Source organism: Octopus bimaculoides, chromosome 6, assembly GCF_001194135.2.
Source record: "Octopus bimaculoides isolate UCB-OBI-ISO-001 chromosome 6, ASM119413v2, whole genome shotgun sequence".
Taxonomy (NCBI): Eukaryota; Metazoa; Mollusca; class Cephalopoda; order Octopoda; family Octopodidae; genus Octopus; species Octopus bimaculoides.
This window is the reverse complement of record NC_068986.1, coordinates 2399947-2416176: the sequence shown is the minus strand read 5'-3', so window position 1 is coordinate 2416176 and position 16230 is coordinate 2399947. Positions and strand designations below refer to the sequence as shown.

General features: G+C 36.1%; 1 protein-coding gene across 3 annotated transcripts in view; it reads left to right on the top strand.

The window, feature by feature from the left end:
• The window catches only part of LOC106881137 (kelch domain-containing protein 3), a 59775-nt gene extending 44157 nt beyond the window's left edge, over nt 1-15618 (top strand). For all 3 annotated transcript variants that reach the window (XM_014931409.2, XM_014931410.2, XM_014931411.2), the window contains 9 exons: nt 1038-1211; nt 2276-2391; nt 5100-5171; nt 6214-6427; nt 8200-8286; nt 10779-10887; nt 12260-12342; nt 14064-14142; nt 15192-15618. In XM_014931409.2, coding sequence (XP_014786895.1) covers nt 1038-1211; nt 2276-2391; nt 5100-5171; nt 6214-6427; nt 8200-8286; nt 10779-10887; nt 12260-12342; nt 14064-14142; nt 15192-15255 — 998 coding nt within the window. In that variant the 3' untranslated portion in view covers nt 15256-15618. The remainder of the gene's footprint in view (nt 1-1037; nt 1212-2275; nt 2392-5099; nt 5172-6213; nt 6428-8199; nt 8287-10778; nt 10888-12259; nt 12343-14063; nt 14143-15191) is intronic.
• The last annotated feature ends 612 nt before the right edge of the window (nt 15619-16230 follow it).

Here is a 16230-nt window from a genome sequence, read left to right as displayed (position 1 = left end):
GATGAGGCCTTGGCCAAAGAGGAAAGTGTCTGTCTTTAGCCCTTTCAAACGGGTCCACCATATCACCTCTTTCGCTACAGCCACTAGGCATAGGAAAATTGCCTTGCCCTCCTGGTTAAAGGAGGTCGGCGGGTCAATTCTCACGATGGATCCAGCTGATAGCCGGATCCGTCCTACACGTGACAGTAGCTGTTCGATATAGACCCACAGGTCAGCAATGCTCGGGCACTGGACGAGTGCGTGCAGAACGGTTTCGTCGTCCTGAGCGCACCTCGGGCAGGCCCGGTTGACGGCACTTCCATGTCGGTAGAGTTTATCTCGAACAGGTAGCGCACCTCGGTAGCACTGCCAGGCGATAATAATAATAATAATAAGGATGCGCTTGAATGCTCTATAACCGTTGGTCTGCTTGACCAGGTTTGATGTGGGACTAAACAGCAGCAACATCTTGTTAGATATTTTTTTTTGTTTTGTATCAAGTACTTTTAAGCTATTTAACTGCTGCTGTCAATGAAAGCTACTTTTAATTGATATATTGGTATTTTTTTCACACTATGCAAGGCGAAATTTTGTTGGGGATGATAAAATCGAGCTCATCCTTATAATAGTTCAGTGAAATCGATCTTGAATCGGGAACATAGAGTAACACATACTGACATGCTAGCATTCTAATATATATATATATATATATATATATATATCATAAATATAAGGGATTAGCAATTGAGTTGCTACTCAATTGCTAATCCCTTATATTTATGATGATAAATGGTCTTACCGATAAAGGTTTATTTCATACTGAACTACTTGGCAAAATTGTTAATTGTTAATTCTATTATTAATTGGCGATTCCCTGCCCTCATTTCTTGTATATATATATATATATATATATATATATATGTGTGTGTGTGTGTGTGTGTCTGTGTTTGTCCCCCCCAACATCGCTTGACAACCGATGCTGGTGTGTTTACGTCCCCGTAACTTAGCGGGGAGAGGGAGAAGTTGAAGGTAAAAGCTATGTTCTTTTCTATTTTCAGTCTCCTTACGTTGGAAGAGGCTACCTGTTCCGACGCCTGGTGATAGCCAGTACAAGCATGTTCCCTACCAACGTTACGGACACACAGCTGTTGCTCTTGGGGACTGTGTTTTCATTTGGGGTGGCCGCAATGATAAAGATGGAGCATGTAATATCCTTTATTGTTTTGATACAAGTGAGTACTTTTGTTGTTTATGATTTAATTATATTTTAGTTACATTTTTCAATGTTTTATTAACTACTGATGTAGGAATATTGTAATGAAGATTAAACATTATATTGGAGTAAAGTCTAATCCAGTATTTTCCATTTGAGGTTCCCCAGAACCCTAATCTTCTGCAAGAGATTGCTAGGGGTTCCACAAGAAAAGCAGATTATATGCAAATGCATTTTTGAGTAATTTTTGTGTCTAATTTTATATTGTTAATTTTATACACACAGAGCATATTTGAAATCCTGGCACCTGTTGGTAATTTGGGAAAAATAACCTCTTGATAGGAAATTGTAAGGGAGTTTGGTCTAAACATGGTCTTAATTATTTTGAATTTTGAATTTCTTTGTGGTGTCTGATAGATTTGGTATTTGCCAAACTTTTGAAAGACAATATGATTTGTTCAATCATTTACGAAGTTTAACTTTATGAAAGAGAAAGTATGAGATTAATGAAGATTTAGAGTATGCACTGTAAATTTCATGTATGGGTTCCGTGAGACATGGAAAGTATTTCAAAGGTTCTCCAAGAGTAAAACTATTGGTAAATGCTGTTGGATTTTGTAACCATCTCTAAATTGTAAGTAGAAGGATGCATATGTCTGCATTGTGTGTGGTGTCCAATTTAGAATGAAGCCCAAAGGATTATAACTGTTTTATTTATAATGTTTTGCTTTCAAGGAAGGAACTGTACCCTTGGCTTTTGCTGATCCTCAAAGATCAGTTTATGGTCTTAGGAAAAACAGGGATAGGGGGGATTCCAGAAGAAAGAAGGAATGGATAATGTTGAGAATTAATGGGTTCGACATAATATAGATTGGACATTATAGATATGTCAATTTAACATGATTAGTGGTTTGTAGATGTGTCATATGAGGTGAGGAAAAATGTAGGAGTTTCTGTTTGAAGTAATCTCTGTCTAAATGTGTTGTGTGAGATATTAATTGTGCCAAGTATTACAGTAAAATTTCCAAAGAACCATATTAATTATGTGATTGTATATCTTTTGTATTGTCTTTTCAACTTTAGATATGTTCACATGGTCACGTCCAACAGTTCACGGCGTAAAACCTGGTGCCAGAGACGGTCACTCTGCTTGTGTCATAAATAATAAAATGTACATATTTGGAGGTTATGAAGAGGCGGTAAGTTAACAAAAAGGGAAATCTAAAAAGCATTCCACTAAAGTATAGAAGCAAAACGACTATTAAAAGTAATTATTAAAAGCTTAAATTATTGTGAATAGATTCGGTGAATTTGGAATGTTATAACAGAACTAAGTGAAAATCTCATATAGGCAGAGCCAGTGCTAGGATGTGCCCAATTAGAGAACTGTCAATGGGGCTCTTTAATCTATGAAAGTTGAAGATTGATGTTTTATGCTACATGTAGTATGCTCATCTCAAGCATCAAGGGCTTGAGGCTCTACCATTAGCCACAATAATATATTAAAAATTGAAAGCTGTACTTCTTTTTGATAGAAGCCAGTAATTCTCTCTTGAAGTCTGTACTCCACTTGCAACTAAAAGGAATCGGACAGCAACATGCATATTAATAAATTTCTATTTTTTTATTTGAGTGTTTCACAAGACAGTATACGAACTGTATAGACAAATGCACATGACACATGGCAAAAATGCATGTGAAATATGTGTTTAAAATCAATGAGCAATAGAACAAAATGTGTTGTGTGAAATACAAGACTGAACGCCCTTAACATTAGCAGTAGACTGGCTGTAGTTATTATGACTTATGAAGCAAAAAGCCCTCCCTCTTAGTATCAGTTTTAATTTAGGTTGGCTGGATTAATGTCTCTATCAACATGGATGGTTTTCTTTGTTCTGCTTAGCATTTATTATGGCTAAAGAAGCCATTTCTTTTGTCTCATGTTCTGAGCAACAAAAGAAATAGAGTGGAGAAGATAATTAAGTGGATAGTTCATTTCCAGTAGTTTATCAGTGAAAACAATGAGGTCTTAGTTGAGATACCTAACTTATCAACCTGTGGGAGTCTATAGAGTCATTTGACCTACTACAAATAGCAGCCAAATCTCTCAGATCACATTCTACTGTCAGAAGAAAGAAGGGAAAGAAAGGGCAAATTGGACAATGCAGTCTTGGATTGTGGTTGGAATGCTATTGTCCTGTTGAATCAGGAAAGCAGGAAATTTATCAATTAGAATATAAGGAATAAAATATAAAAATATAGAAAGCCATGAAATATGGCAAGAGATATTAAATAGAATTGAAAGAAAATTTGTGTCCTACAAAAATTGAAATAAGAATTTTGATTTTTCACCTGTAACCACTTGGCTTTGGTCATTGTTAATAACTTTTTGTAATATATATTAATACACTTCTTTACTCTTCTCTAAAAATTTATGACTTTATGCCTTTCTAACAGATCCTAATATAACATAGTCAAAGCACACCTTGGGTTAAACAACAAATCAACCAATCAATGTGTATAAGCTCATTGCTTAGATTGTTTGAATTAAGGAAGCTGGAATTGATAAGGTCTATAATTTTGTTTAATTTTCTGCAGTATACAATTAAATATTTACCCCACCTTTGCAGCCACCAATCAACTTACCTGATCCTTACAGATGTTACCTACCTCTCTCTTATTTTCCTCTATCTCCTGCCCTTTGTACAGTCTTGTGAACCCCACCACTCTTAGTTTCTCTGTCCCCACTGACTTCTACTTACCTCTGTACCTTGAGGTGCCACCTGGACACCTCACCACCACTATTTACCTCTTTACTGTTACAACTGATTCATTTCTCACTCTCTTGTGAGTAGCCATGTAAATCCTCTGCAACAAGAACCTGCTGTGCCCTACTCCTTTCTCTCACACCCTTAACCCTCATCTGCTAGCATAAGGTCCCTCATCTTAAGTTTTGTAGTTTTTGCAAGCTGTACAGCAATCTCACTTGTGCCAGTCGTATGAAAATAGAACTCTGTACATGCTGTAAGGTGGCTGCCATGTTAGGAAGGGCATCCAGCTGTAGAAACTTTGCCAAAACAGACACTGGAGCATGATGTAATTCTTGAGCCCACTATCCAACCCATGCTAGCACAGAACATGGACATCAAATGATGATGTGTATATGTGTCTAGTTAATACTGATTAAGATTACCCCAATTATATTTTTACTAATGACAATCAAGTTGTATTTGCTGATTATAATTAACACTGCTTTAATTTCTCCTAGTTATCAGCATGTTCATTACTATCCACCACCCCATCTTCTCAATATCATTACAATTAATGCATTTCTATGCCAGTATAGAGAAGCTTGCTCAGTAATTAGTCTTCTTTTTGCCTGATTAAATAGTTTACTTTTGTGATTTCTTGAGTTCTCTCTCTTTTGATCTGTAATAATCACAATCTTGTAGCAGTTGTTTGTCCATATCATAGCCAGACCTTCTCACTAAATCTCTATCCAGATATATTGGTATATTTTAATTCTTGACCATATTTTTAATTTGCAATATCAATGTTACAATGCTTTTAGATTTCCAGTTTCCATGAAGATTAACCTAATCAAGAAACATATCTGATATATTTATAAATGAAGTAATTGGCAGCTTGAAATGTAGCTGATATGTCCAACACATTCATGTACACACACACACACACACGTGTGTGTATGATCGGTGCAGTTATGGCAGTGTGCTTTTAAGAAGTTCACTTCTTAACTATGAGGTTTCAGGTTCAGTCCCGCAGTACTGCACTTTGGACAAGTGTCTTCTACTGTAGTTCCAGTCCAATCAGTACTATTTAGTTCAATTTGATCCAATGTTTACACTCAGTGGTATACAATATCATGTTGCTTTTTTTTATAATGCAGGTTGATCGATTTTCCAACCAAGTGCAAGCTTTGGACTTCGCTACATATACTTGGCAACATATAAAAATAAAAGTAAGTTTTCTTATTTAAATTACCTATTCTCTCACTTCACTCATTTTAATTTTATATTCTCCATATGCTTCACTTTTTCTATAAAACTGACATTGTAAGTTTGAATTTAGTTGTACACAACACCAAATTTTGTACATAGATTTGTGAATCTTTTACAGTTCATTTTTGTTGTAATTTCACCAGACACTGTGGTACTAATAGGTTAACCTGTTAGTGCCCAATTTTTTTTATTTAACTTATTACCAAAAATCTTTTTTTATACAACTTTATCTGATACTAAATCATCACCGTCATCATTTAACGTCCGTTTTCCATGCTGGCATGGGTTTGACGGTTTGACTGGAGACTGGCAAGCCAGTAGGCTGCGCCAGGCTCCAATCTGATCTGGAAAGGTTTCTACAGCTGGATGCCCTTCCTAATGCTAACCACTCCAAGAGTGTAGTGGGTGCTTTTTATGTACTACTAGAATGGAGTGTCAGTTATATATATATATATATATGTGTGTGTATGTGTGCCCTTGTTTTGACATCATGTGTTAATCATAAATGTGCTATCACTGTTATATAAGCAATGTTGTTCATTGGTAGTCTTTCATGAAAAATATATCTGGCCATAGGGAAATATCCCCTTGTCAGGAAACAGGTGATGGTTGGCAACAGGAATAGCATCCAGCTCTAGAAAAATCTGCCTCAACAAATTGGTGCTACATAAAATGCACTCATATGGGTACCACAATGAATTCATGCTGGTGCCCTGTAAAATGCACTCGTGGCTGCCACATAAAATGCACTCATGCTAGTGCCATGTAAAATGCATTCATGCCAGTGACATATGAAAAGCACCTAGCACTTTCTTCAAAGTGGTTGGCTTCATCCTGATTTCAAAAAAGCATAACATATCTATGAAGAGCAAACATAAACTGAGATACAGGGGTCCCAGACAGACAGAATTTTGCTTTTGTTATTATAGATTGTAAATAAATTTTGAAAAGTATTCTTAGTTTTTTAATTTATTCTGAATTGTTATTATTTTTTCCTTGAAGGGCATTCCAGCAATATGGAGAGATTTCCACTCAGCTACAGCTATTGGTAATATCATGTATGTGTTTGGTGGTCGGAGTGATGTTTCCGGGGAGACATTTTCTAATCGAGAAATCTACTGTAATAAAATCCAGATGTTCGATACAGTCACCAACACTTGGACCCAGACTAAAACTAGTGGAGTAGCCCCAATTGGACGGCGAAGTCATTCTGCTTGTGAGATTCCAAACTTTTTCCTTCTTCTCATCTCTCTCTCTCTCTCATATTAGTTTTCACTTTCTCATATTTCAGTGTAAGAGATAAGCTGGATTTAGATGATTTAAGGCTAATTCAGTTGTGGGATGCAAATGGATGTTAAGTTTGCAGTGAAGAAATGCAGCAAAAGACGTGTTTGCATTGCATATAAAAAAAACAAACTGTTTTTTTTTTCATGCAAAAGAACATATGAGATGAGATGAGTGTACGGCAGAGAAATGTCATCTGGTAGTGTGATGTATGGTAGTGTGATGTATGGTAGTGTGGTGACATCATGACAGAGTGATGCTGATGGTGGTCAAAGAAAATCTACAGCAATGGGAGATCTAATAATTACCTTTGACCCTTTGAAAGTGAAATGTTAACTTACAAGAAAAATGGAGTACAAGTAAGTTAAACAATCTGATGAGAATCAAAGTAATTGGCAGATATATGCATAGAAACTAACACTACAGACAGGATTATATAAGGAAAAATGAATGATGTATATTAAATGAAATGAAGTATAGTTGTTAGGTGATGGAAAGTACTTAAGACATGACAGACCCAAAAATAGCTTGAGGAAAATCATTGAGAATTAGACTTGTAAACATTGAGATTGCATAATAGTCAAAATACTCAGAAAATTAACTGAAAAGAAACTTGAAAACCCAAATTAAACAAGTAATAATGATGATGATAGTTTGTATGCATTTAATAATCAATGAGCAATGGTGTCTGGGGAACTATTGGGTTGGTGCATAATTATTGCAGTTTTTTTTCAACAAATTTTATTTTACAGAAACAATAACATGTAACAAAAATATCTTTAAATGATTATTCCGGAGCATATTCACCATCCACTTCAATTACTGCTTCCCATTTAAAGATGTTTTTGTTAAATATTGTTATTGTTTTTGTTGAATAAAATTTGTTGAAAAAAGCTGCAATAATTATGCACCAGTCCAATAAGAACAGAAGACTTAACCGCTTAATATTCAAAACAGTCAGTCTGTCTGTTACAGGGCTATTTGTTTGAACTTCTACTCAACAAAGCCTCTGGCAGGATGAAACCTACACTAAATCTCATGGGAAGTAATGTTTCTCATATTGTTATCATGCGTTTTATAATTTCATCCTTTTAATAGAAACACTTATGGATGTCCGTTGCTCACAAGCAAGTATGACTTGGTGGTAAATACCATACTTTTACTACTTGTTTTAGGTGTCTATGTAGTCACAAGCAGACATATTGGCACCTCCCCACTAGTTTTGAGCCAGTGGTACATTGAGGATGTGACAGCTGGAGGGAGAGAAAGCTGCACCAGCAGTCAAGCTAGCTGAGTGGACTGGAACAATGTAAAATGAAGTGTGTTGTTCAAAGACACAATGTGCTACTCAGTTCATGAATTGAACAAATGACCTTGACATTAAGAAGTCATCACCCTAACCACTATGCCATGAATCTTCATACATCAATATACATCAGTAATATAATATTCAAAAGCATAAAATCAGTTCCTCTATTTTATCTGAAATTTTTGTAGGGTTTCTTTTTCATTTCAATCACTTTATTTCTCAGGAAATTTCTCTCTCTTGCTCTCTCTCTCTCCCTCTTACTCTCTTAGTTGTATATTTTTTCTCTTTGCCTCTTGTTCTCTTTCTCCCAGTTCTGTCCTCTTCATCTCACTGTTTCAGTTTTTTATTCCCTTCATCTTCTCAATCTCATCTCCACCTAACTTGTATATTTTCAGTTGTTTACAAAGGTTATTTATATGTATTTGGTGGTTTCAATGGATTTCATCATTTGCACTTCCGTGATATCTTCAGGTTTGACCCAGGTAATTCTTTATTTATTCACTCAAAACATTATACAGAAGTTCGTTTGTTTAGCATCTGTTTTTTTTTCCATGCTAGCATGGATTAGGCAAATATATATCATTGAGGTATTGTTTTACAATCAAATGCCTTTCCTGTTACTAACTCTTACCTGTTTTCCAAGTAATGATATTTGCATTTCACTCATCTTTGAAACTGCAGAACTTCTGGATATTTTGTTGACAAGGGAATGTCAACATCATCAACAGATGTAGCTTAAGTTTTTGACATGGTGAAGTATTAAGCAATCACACATACACACACAATGGGCTTTGTGCAATTTTTGTCTACTGAGGTCACTCACAAAGTGCTGGTGAACCTGGGGCTATAGAGGACACTTGCCCAAGGTGCTGTGCAGTGGGACTGAACCTGGAACCATGTGGTTGGGAAGCAAGCTTCTTACCACACAGCCACGCCTGGTTGCTTATTTCATTAATTTTTTTTTAATGTTTTTTAATGCAGATGTGGCTGTGTAGTTAGAAGTTTGCTTTCCAACCATATAATTTTGGGTTCAGTCTCACAGCAAGTGCTTTCTACTGGCCCAACCAAAGCCTTGTGAGTGGATTTGGGGGACAGAAACTGAAAGAAGCCTGTTGTGTATGTATGTGTGCGCATGTGTAAGTGCATGGATGTGTGTACTGCCTCCTTGCCTTGGTTTCATGCGATAGGTGTAAATTAATGTCATCATTGTACAAGCAGTGTCCTTCATGTCCAATTTTCCATGGGGTAATATTACCTTATTTGGAGACAGGTGAAGGTTGGTGACAGGTAAGACATATTGCTGTAGAAAATCTGCCACAACATATTTCGTCTGACCATGTGAGTATGGAAAAGTGGATGTTAATACGATGATGATGAAAGAACTACAAAGCTGTTGGTTGAGGTTTCAGAGAAAAGGTCAAGGTCACACCTGTTTTATATTTTTATCCCTTTTTAATTTATCAATATTTTCTCAGTGTTTTCTGTTATTATAATACATATGTTCTGTGTATGTTTTGTTGTTTGTGTTGTGTGTGTTTACTTGTGTCTAATTGTAATGATTTAGCATAAATGGGAAAGTAGCTGTAATTGTAGAAAGTTGGCAAGAACATGAACCTGTGTTGGTAAAAGTGGAGAAAGCTGATATTGCGTTACTGTCTCTGCAGCAAATCAGTGCATCTGATTCTAATGTGGAGGTATAGTGTTGGTGCTGGATGATTGCCAGAAATGCAACTGGCAATTCTTTGTTCCTATTTTTCAGTGCAGAAAGCATTTTGCATATTTAAGAAGTCTATCTAAGGTTTGTGACCTGCAAATAATGTAGTGAGAAGAATATTGATGTCACTAACTATCAATGGTTTTGAATGGAAGACAGATTTGTGATGTGCAGTATTAAATAAAAAAAATGCATTAAAAGCACAGGCGAGGCTGTGTGATTAAAAAGCTTGTTTTGTAATTGTGTGGTTTCAGGTTTCACACAATGACACCTTGGACAAAGTGTCTTCTATTATAGTTCTGGGCCAACCAATGCCTTGTGAGTGAAATGGTGTGGAGGCCTCTGTGTGTGTCTCTCTTTGTCCCACCACCATCGCTTGACAACTGGTGTTGGTTTGTTTACATCTCAGTAACTTAGCGGTTTGGTGTGTGTATATGTATATATATATATAATGTTAAGGAGAATTTCTTAGAGGTTCAACAATTTAAATAAACATAAACATATATTCTCCTGCCATTATGTTTATTTAAATTGTTGAACCTATCTGAAATTCTCCTTAACATTTTTGCATCTGGGTTTTTTTTTATCTGAGCACTTCAAACTACTGGCTATACAATAAACAAAAAAACTTTACTCTCTCTTTCTCTCTCTCTCTCCCTCTCTCTCTCTCTCTCTCTCTCTCTTTCTCTCTCTCTCTCTCTCTCTCTCTCTCTCTCTCTCTCTCTCTCTCTCTCTCTCTCTCTCTATATATATATATATATATATATATATATATATATATACACACATACATACACACATACATACACACATGCACATATACATGTATGTATATTCGTGAGAGTCTGTAAATGTTTACACTCTACTTCTTGACAAAAGGTGGCCTTCCAACTTGTCTAAAATGGGTAGTAACCAAGAATAGAAACTGACTTGGCCAGTGTTAATCTGTCCAAGCCATGCCAGTCTGGAAAACAGATATCACATGATGATGACCTGTTTTTAGAATTAAGCGATTTTCCAGAGCTAATTTTTACTGCTGGATTTATTTCTTCAAGAACAACTGTCGAATGTGCTTTGAACAACACATACCCCACAATGCTATTCTAAGATTAAACAATTGCATCACCAGAATCTCAAAACTACAAGATAATGCATGATTAATACAAAACAATGTGGATGAATATGCATTACATTTGACAGTAATCTGAATGCTAAGGTACTAAATGTACACTAAAATGCTTTCTTTGTTTTCTATTATAGTTCACCATCATTGGACAATGGTTAAGGTGAAAGGCAAAGGACCATGTCCTCGTCGGAGACAATGTTGCTGTGTGATTGGCTCTAGAGTATTTCTGTTTGGTGGCACAAGGTTAGTATAACCTTTCGAAATTATTTACAGAGTCAACAGAACTGTTTCCAGTTGTTTTTCTTTATTTGTATCTTTCTTTATTTCTTCAGATTTGTTCATTCATACGACGATGTTTTTCTTTGGTAGCATTTGTTAGAGAGAGAAAGATCCTTAAGACAGGAATTTTACATGAAAATTCTTTCTAGAGCAAACTGTCTTGTTTTTTCTTCTTTTTCCTAATTGTTTGTACTGGAATCTCAGTGTAGCCAATTAGTAGAACAGCAACAATAATTCATTCTAGAGAGTCTTTTCATTCCTCTGTGGTGAACTTTCATGAAGATCATGTGGCATAGTGGTTAGAGTGGTGCACTCATGATCCCAGACTGGGCAGTACATTGTGTTCTTGAGCCAAACACTTCATTTCACATTGCTCCAGTCCACTCAGCTGTAAATGAACAACTCTGCAATGAACTGGTGACCCTTTCAGAAAGAAAGTTGTGATCTCAGTTACTTATATGCCATGGAAGCCAACTAACCAGCCCCACGAGTCTTAGGGGACAACCTGCTCATTGAATTAGCATGCAAAATGTGTTGAGTATTCCACATGCATGTGTATCTTTAATGTACTTCTCTAGTAGAATCAGCCATAACACAGGTGTAACAAAACTGGACATTTCAATTATAGATCCAGACCATCTGATGGACTTGTGTATAGTTTATGTTTATCCACATTCTTGCACAAATCTTTGGTTGACTTGAAACTTGGTAGATGCCAAGCAATGGGATTACACATTGGTTCCTCATGGTTGTGAACTGAGTTTCTTAACTGCAGGGCATCCAGCTGTAGAAACTCTGCCAAATTAGATTGGAGCCTGGTGTTGCCATCCAGTTTCACCAGTCCTCAGTCAAATCGTCCAACCCATGCTAGCATGGAAAGCGGACGTTAAACGATGATGATGATGATGATGATGATATATATATATCAGTGTGTGTATGTATATACATATGTTGGTATATGTACACTCACAGATAAAAGAGGCTTCCTTAAAGTTTGTGTCTACCAATTTCACAGCAGACTATTGGACTATAGAAGACACTCACACAAGTACTACACAGTGGGACTGAACCTGAAACCATGAAGTTGCTAACTTTTTAACCACAGAGCTATGCCTACACCTTGATACAGTTAAAAACAAAGTTATATTGAAAAATTAATCGAATGAAAACAAGTATCAACACAAAAAAACTCCTTGAAGTTTCCATAAGTGTTTGTCTGCCTGCCTTTTTATCTACCATTATTGGAACTTTATGGACCATTGAGATTTTAAGGGAATATCTAAGTGTTGTGCTTTAATGTGTTCAGTTATTAATGTTACAGTTTTCTTTATTGTAGCCCTACCAATCCACAAAATGAAGCTAACGAAGAAAATGATATGGATCTCTATGACCATTCAGATCTTCACGTTTTGGATTTTGGTAATAATGATAATAATCTATAATTATTTTTTTTATACATTTGTGCTGTTTAGTCCCTCTTACCTCTGCTTTCTAATAATCTAATAATCTAATAATCTAATAATCTAATAATCCAGCTGTACACGTTATAAAAAAATTAGTAATCTTTAGATTTATAGAAGGGAACAATCAGTAAAAGTCTTCTTTTCTGCCTTCATCCAAGGCAATGATGGCATGAATGAAGCAGTTTTACTTTGAGCAGAAATTAAGAAAGTATTAAGAAAGTATTAAACAAAACTCCCATTCTTATTACACAACATTTACATGTTATTTAGTTTCATATGTCTAAGCTCCTGCATTCAATCTGTTCTGGATGAATCCGAACCCATTTTCCTAATACCTGGACTACATTTCCCCTCACTGCCCTTCACAGTGGTTTATTGCTTTAATCTGAGGATGCACTTGTATCAATCAATCAATGAAATTCAAACTCGTACTTGGATATTTACTTTCATTTATTGAACCTCACCTAGAATTCTGCACATAGAATGGGATATGGTAGTTCTGCTATAACAGAAACCCACCTAAAATCCCTTCGAAGGTTGAGATCTAGGTATAATGAGATCTGACCGTAAGTTTTTATCGGGGATAGATTTACAACGTGCAGGATAATGGCAGATTGCTTTTGCTTGGCTGAAGTAAGACGCAAAGGGCAAATAGAACAGCTGGATCCGGTGCCAACCATGAATGTTTCGTTAGACACATGATCCTTAACAAAGAATGCATAATGAGATGAAAAATTGCAGAAAGAATCTGACGTGCCCAAATCTTCTGGAACTAGTTTCTTGACAACCTGAATGAACAGGGCTGGATGCAACGATGGGCTTTTTCTTTGAATGTGGCATGGTACCAGCAGAGATTGGAAACTGTTGGATTAGAACTAGATGACCGTGACTTGGAATGGCTTCTCCTGTGATGATGAGAGCTGGCGCGTTCTCACCACAATGTGTCCATGCGACGTACTAATGCATCGACTCTCTCCAAAATGTCGTCACGTGACGAGGGAGAAGATATTGTGGTAGTAGAGGAAGCTACTACGGTGTCCGAACAGGTATGGTGAGGTGCGGCTTGCACAGTGAACTCTATGACCTCTTCTGCCAAGGTGGCTATCTGATATCTGATCGAGCGAATTTGAATCAACTGCTGTGGCCAGTATGGGTTGGACATTCGGCGGCAGCCGAGAGAAAAACAATTTCCTAAGCAGAGGATTGTCGTCAAGTGGTGTTTTGTAGCATTTTGTTTGTCTTTATGCTGTGAGTTCAAATTCTACTGAGATGCTTTTGCTTTCCATCCTTTTGGGATTGATAAAATAAGTTCCAGTTGAACTCTGGCGGGGCTGATGTAATCAACTTACTCACTCCCCTGAAATTGCTGGCCTTGTGCCAAAATTTGAAATCAATCTTAATCAGTCAAATAAGTTTCACTGAAAGTATCTATCCATTATCAAAACAATGAAGGACAATCATGTTTGTGTGTGTGTGTGTGTGTGTGTGTGTTTGTGAGTTTATGTTTGTATGTGTGTGTTTGTGAGTGTCTGATTCTATGCGTAGCATGTTTCCTATTTGTGTGTGTTTGAGGAAGACTGTGAGTGAGAAGAAGAGAATAAAAACGGATTTGTAAATAATGCAGTTTTGGTGTTTTGAATACTGCTGATATATATAATCTGTTTTGTGTTATTTTAGCTCCAACATTGAAGATGTTGTGTGAGTTAGTTGTTTTGGAACATAATTTGGATACAAGTCTGTTACCATTAGATATAAGGTATGTACATAATGTGTTTTAAATGTTTAAATGGATTGGTGAATTTCATTCTGTGTAGGTAAGCAAAAAGATATTTTAAAATATATTTGATGAACAACACTGAAGCAAGCTTTGAAATAATACTGTTTTTTACATTTTGTTATTTATGGTTGCTGCCTCCCCCACCACACACATGTATACATACACATATATAAATATATGTTTGATAATAAAAACCACAAGCCTTGAAAAATACAACCACCCAGAGTTTCCCAGATGAAATAGTTTATTCTAGCGTTTATCAAGATACAAGATGGTTTGTTAACTGCATTTGATGTGAATGACATTTGAATGAGAGGACATGCATTAAGAAAAAAGGCTGAGCAAATATCACAGGGGAGACAATAAACCCTCAGCAAACATAACCAGTGTCTTAATGGATATTAAAATTATATAAACCAGACTGGAATGATTTACAATGTGTCCGGTGGTTGTTCTTTAATTTCCATTAAGATGTATTTTTTGCATGGAATGTGTCAAATGATATATTGTAAATGTGCAACTTTTGCTTAAAACAAAACCTGCTGTCTCTTGAATGTAACCTGTTTGTGAAATCATGTAACCATGTATAATTATGTATATATTTTGGTAGTTTTGATTACATGTACATGTACATCATTTGTGAAATTGAATACATGTACATCATCTTTGAAACTTAATGTAGAATAATGAGTGAATCATTGACTACCACATTGTACATATTAAAACTAATGAAACCTGTTTATTAATTAGGGAGTGCTAAATGTATTTTTATTTTCCTGTTATTTTGGCAGTTTTATGTACATTCTCATACTCTCATTAGCAACTTTCATCATGTGCATTTTGTAACATTACCTTCAATTGGGATAAAAATGAATATTCATACATTCAAACCAAAATGTTGTAATTATCACAAAGCTTAGTACACCTGCTCTCATTATTGATGGCTTGAGTACTCTAGTTTAAGGTGTGTTATGTGTCGTTTTATGTAACCCTGTGCCAGTTATGTCAGCTGTTACTGTCTGTTGCAGGTGGGAACTGCGCGTCATGACAACCAACAATGTGATTACAAAGCCAAGCAACTCAACAGGCTAAGAACTCTACTTAGAAAGAAAGAAAGAAAAAAAGAAAGAAAAACCAAACTAGCAGAGGTGGATTTTCTCTCCAAGCAGTGGACATTGGAATTTTGGAAACAGCTGTAATTGTTTTATTTGTATTTTTTAAACTTTTTTTTTTTTAATGCTGTTGAGGAACTGATCAAATCTCTTGCCACAGTGAAGGAATTTTGGAAGAAGGTAAACATTCAAAGAAAACCGAAACAATATGGTAAATACTTGGAATGTACAAAGAAAAAAAGAATAAAAAAAGAAACATGGAGTAGGGAAATGAAGGGAGACGATGCTGGCTATTAAGAAAAGACTTGTGAATTTGATGGAAGGAAAAAAAAAAAAAAAGTTTCAGATAAAGAAATAACAACAACAAAGCCCAAATGTATTTGAAAGAGTTGACTTGTAAATTTGTTAGAGATGTAGAACTATTATCGTGGCAGTTTGGTTTAGGGTGCCATTTTAATGTGAAGGGGCAGGGACTGAACTCTGAAATCACACAAATATATACTTGCATGCACAACATACATGTGGGCATTCACATGTGCACATGCACATGCGCACCTCTCTCTCTCTCTCTCTCTCTCTCTCTCTCTCTCACACATACACTCAAGCACATAAACGTTACACACACACACACACACACACACACACACACACACACACACACATTTCACACACCACACACACACACACACACTTCACGCACACACACACACACACACACACACACACACACACACACATTGTGTGCGCGTGTGTGTGTGTGCAATTTGTTTCCATCAGATTTGAGGCGTGATTAATGGCGTGATTAATTTAAAACATTTGCAGACCTACCCCTTTCTTCTGTCTCTACATGTTTGTCTACATGCAATTGTATGTCTATATACATGTGAGAGAGAAAGAGAGAGAGTGAGAGACAAAGGGAATGTATGTATGTGTGTGTGTGTATAATATGTGTGTG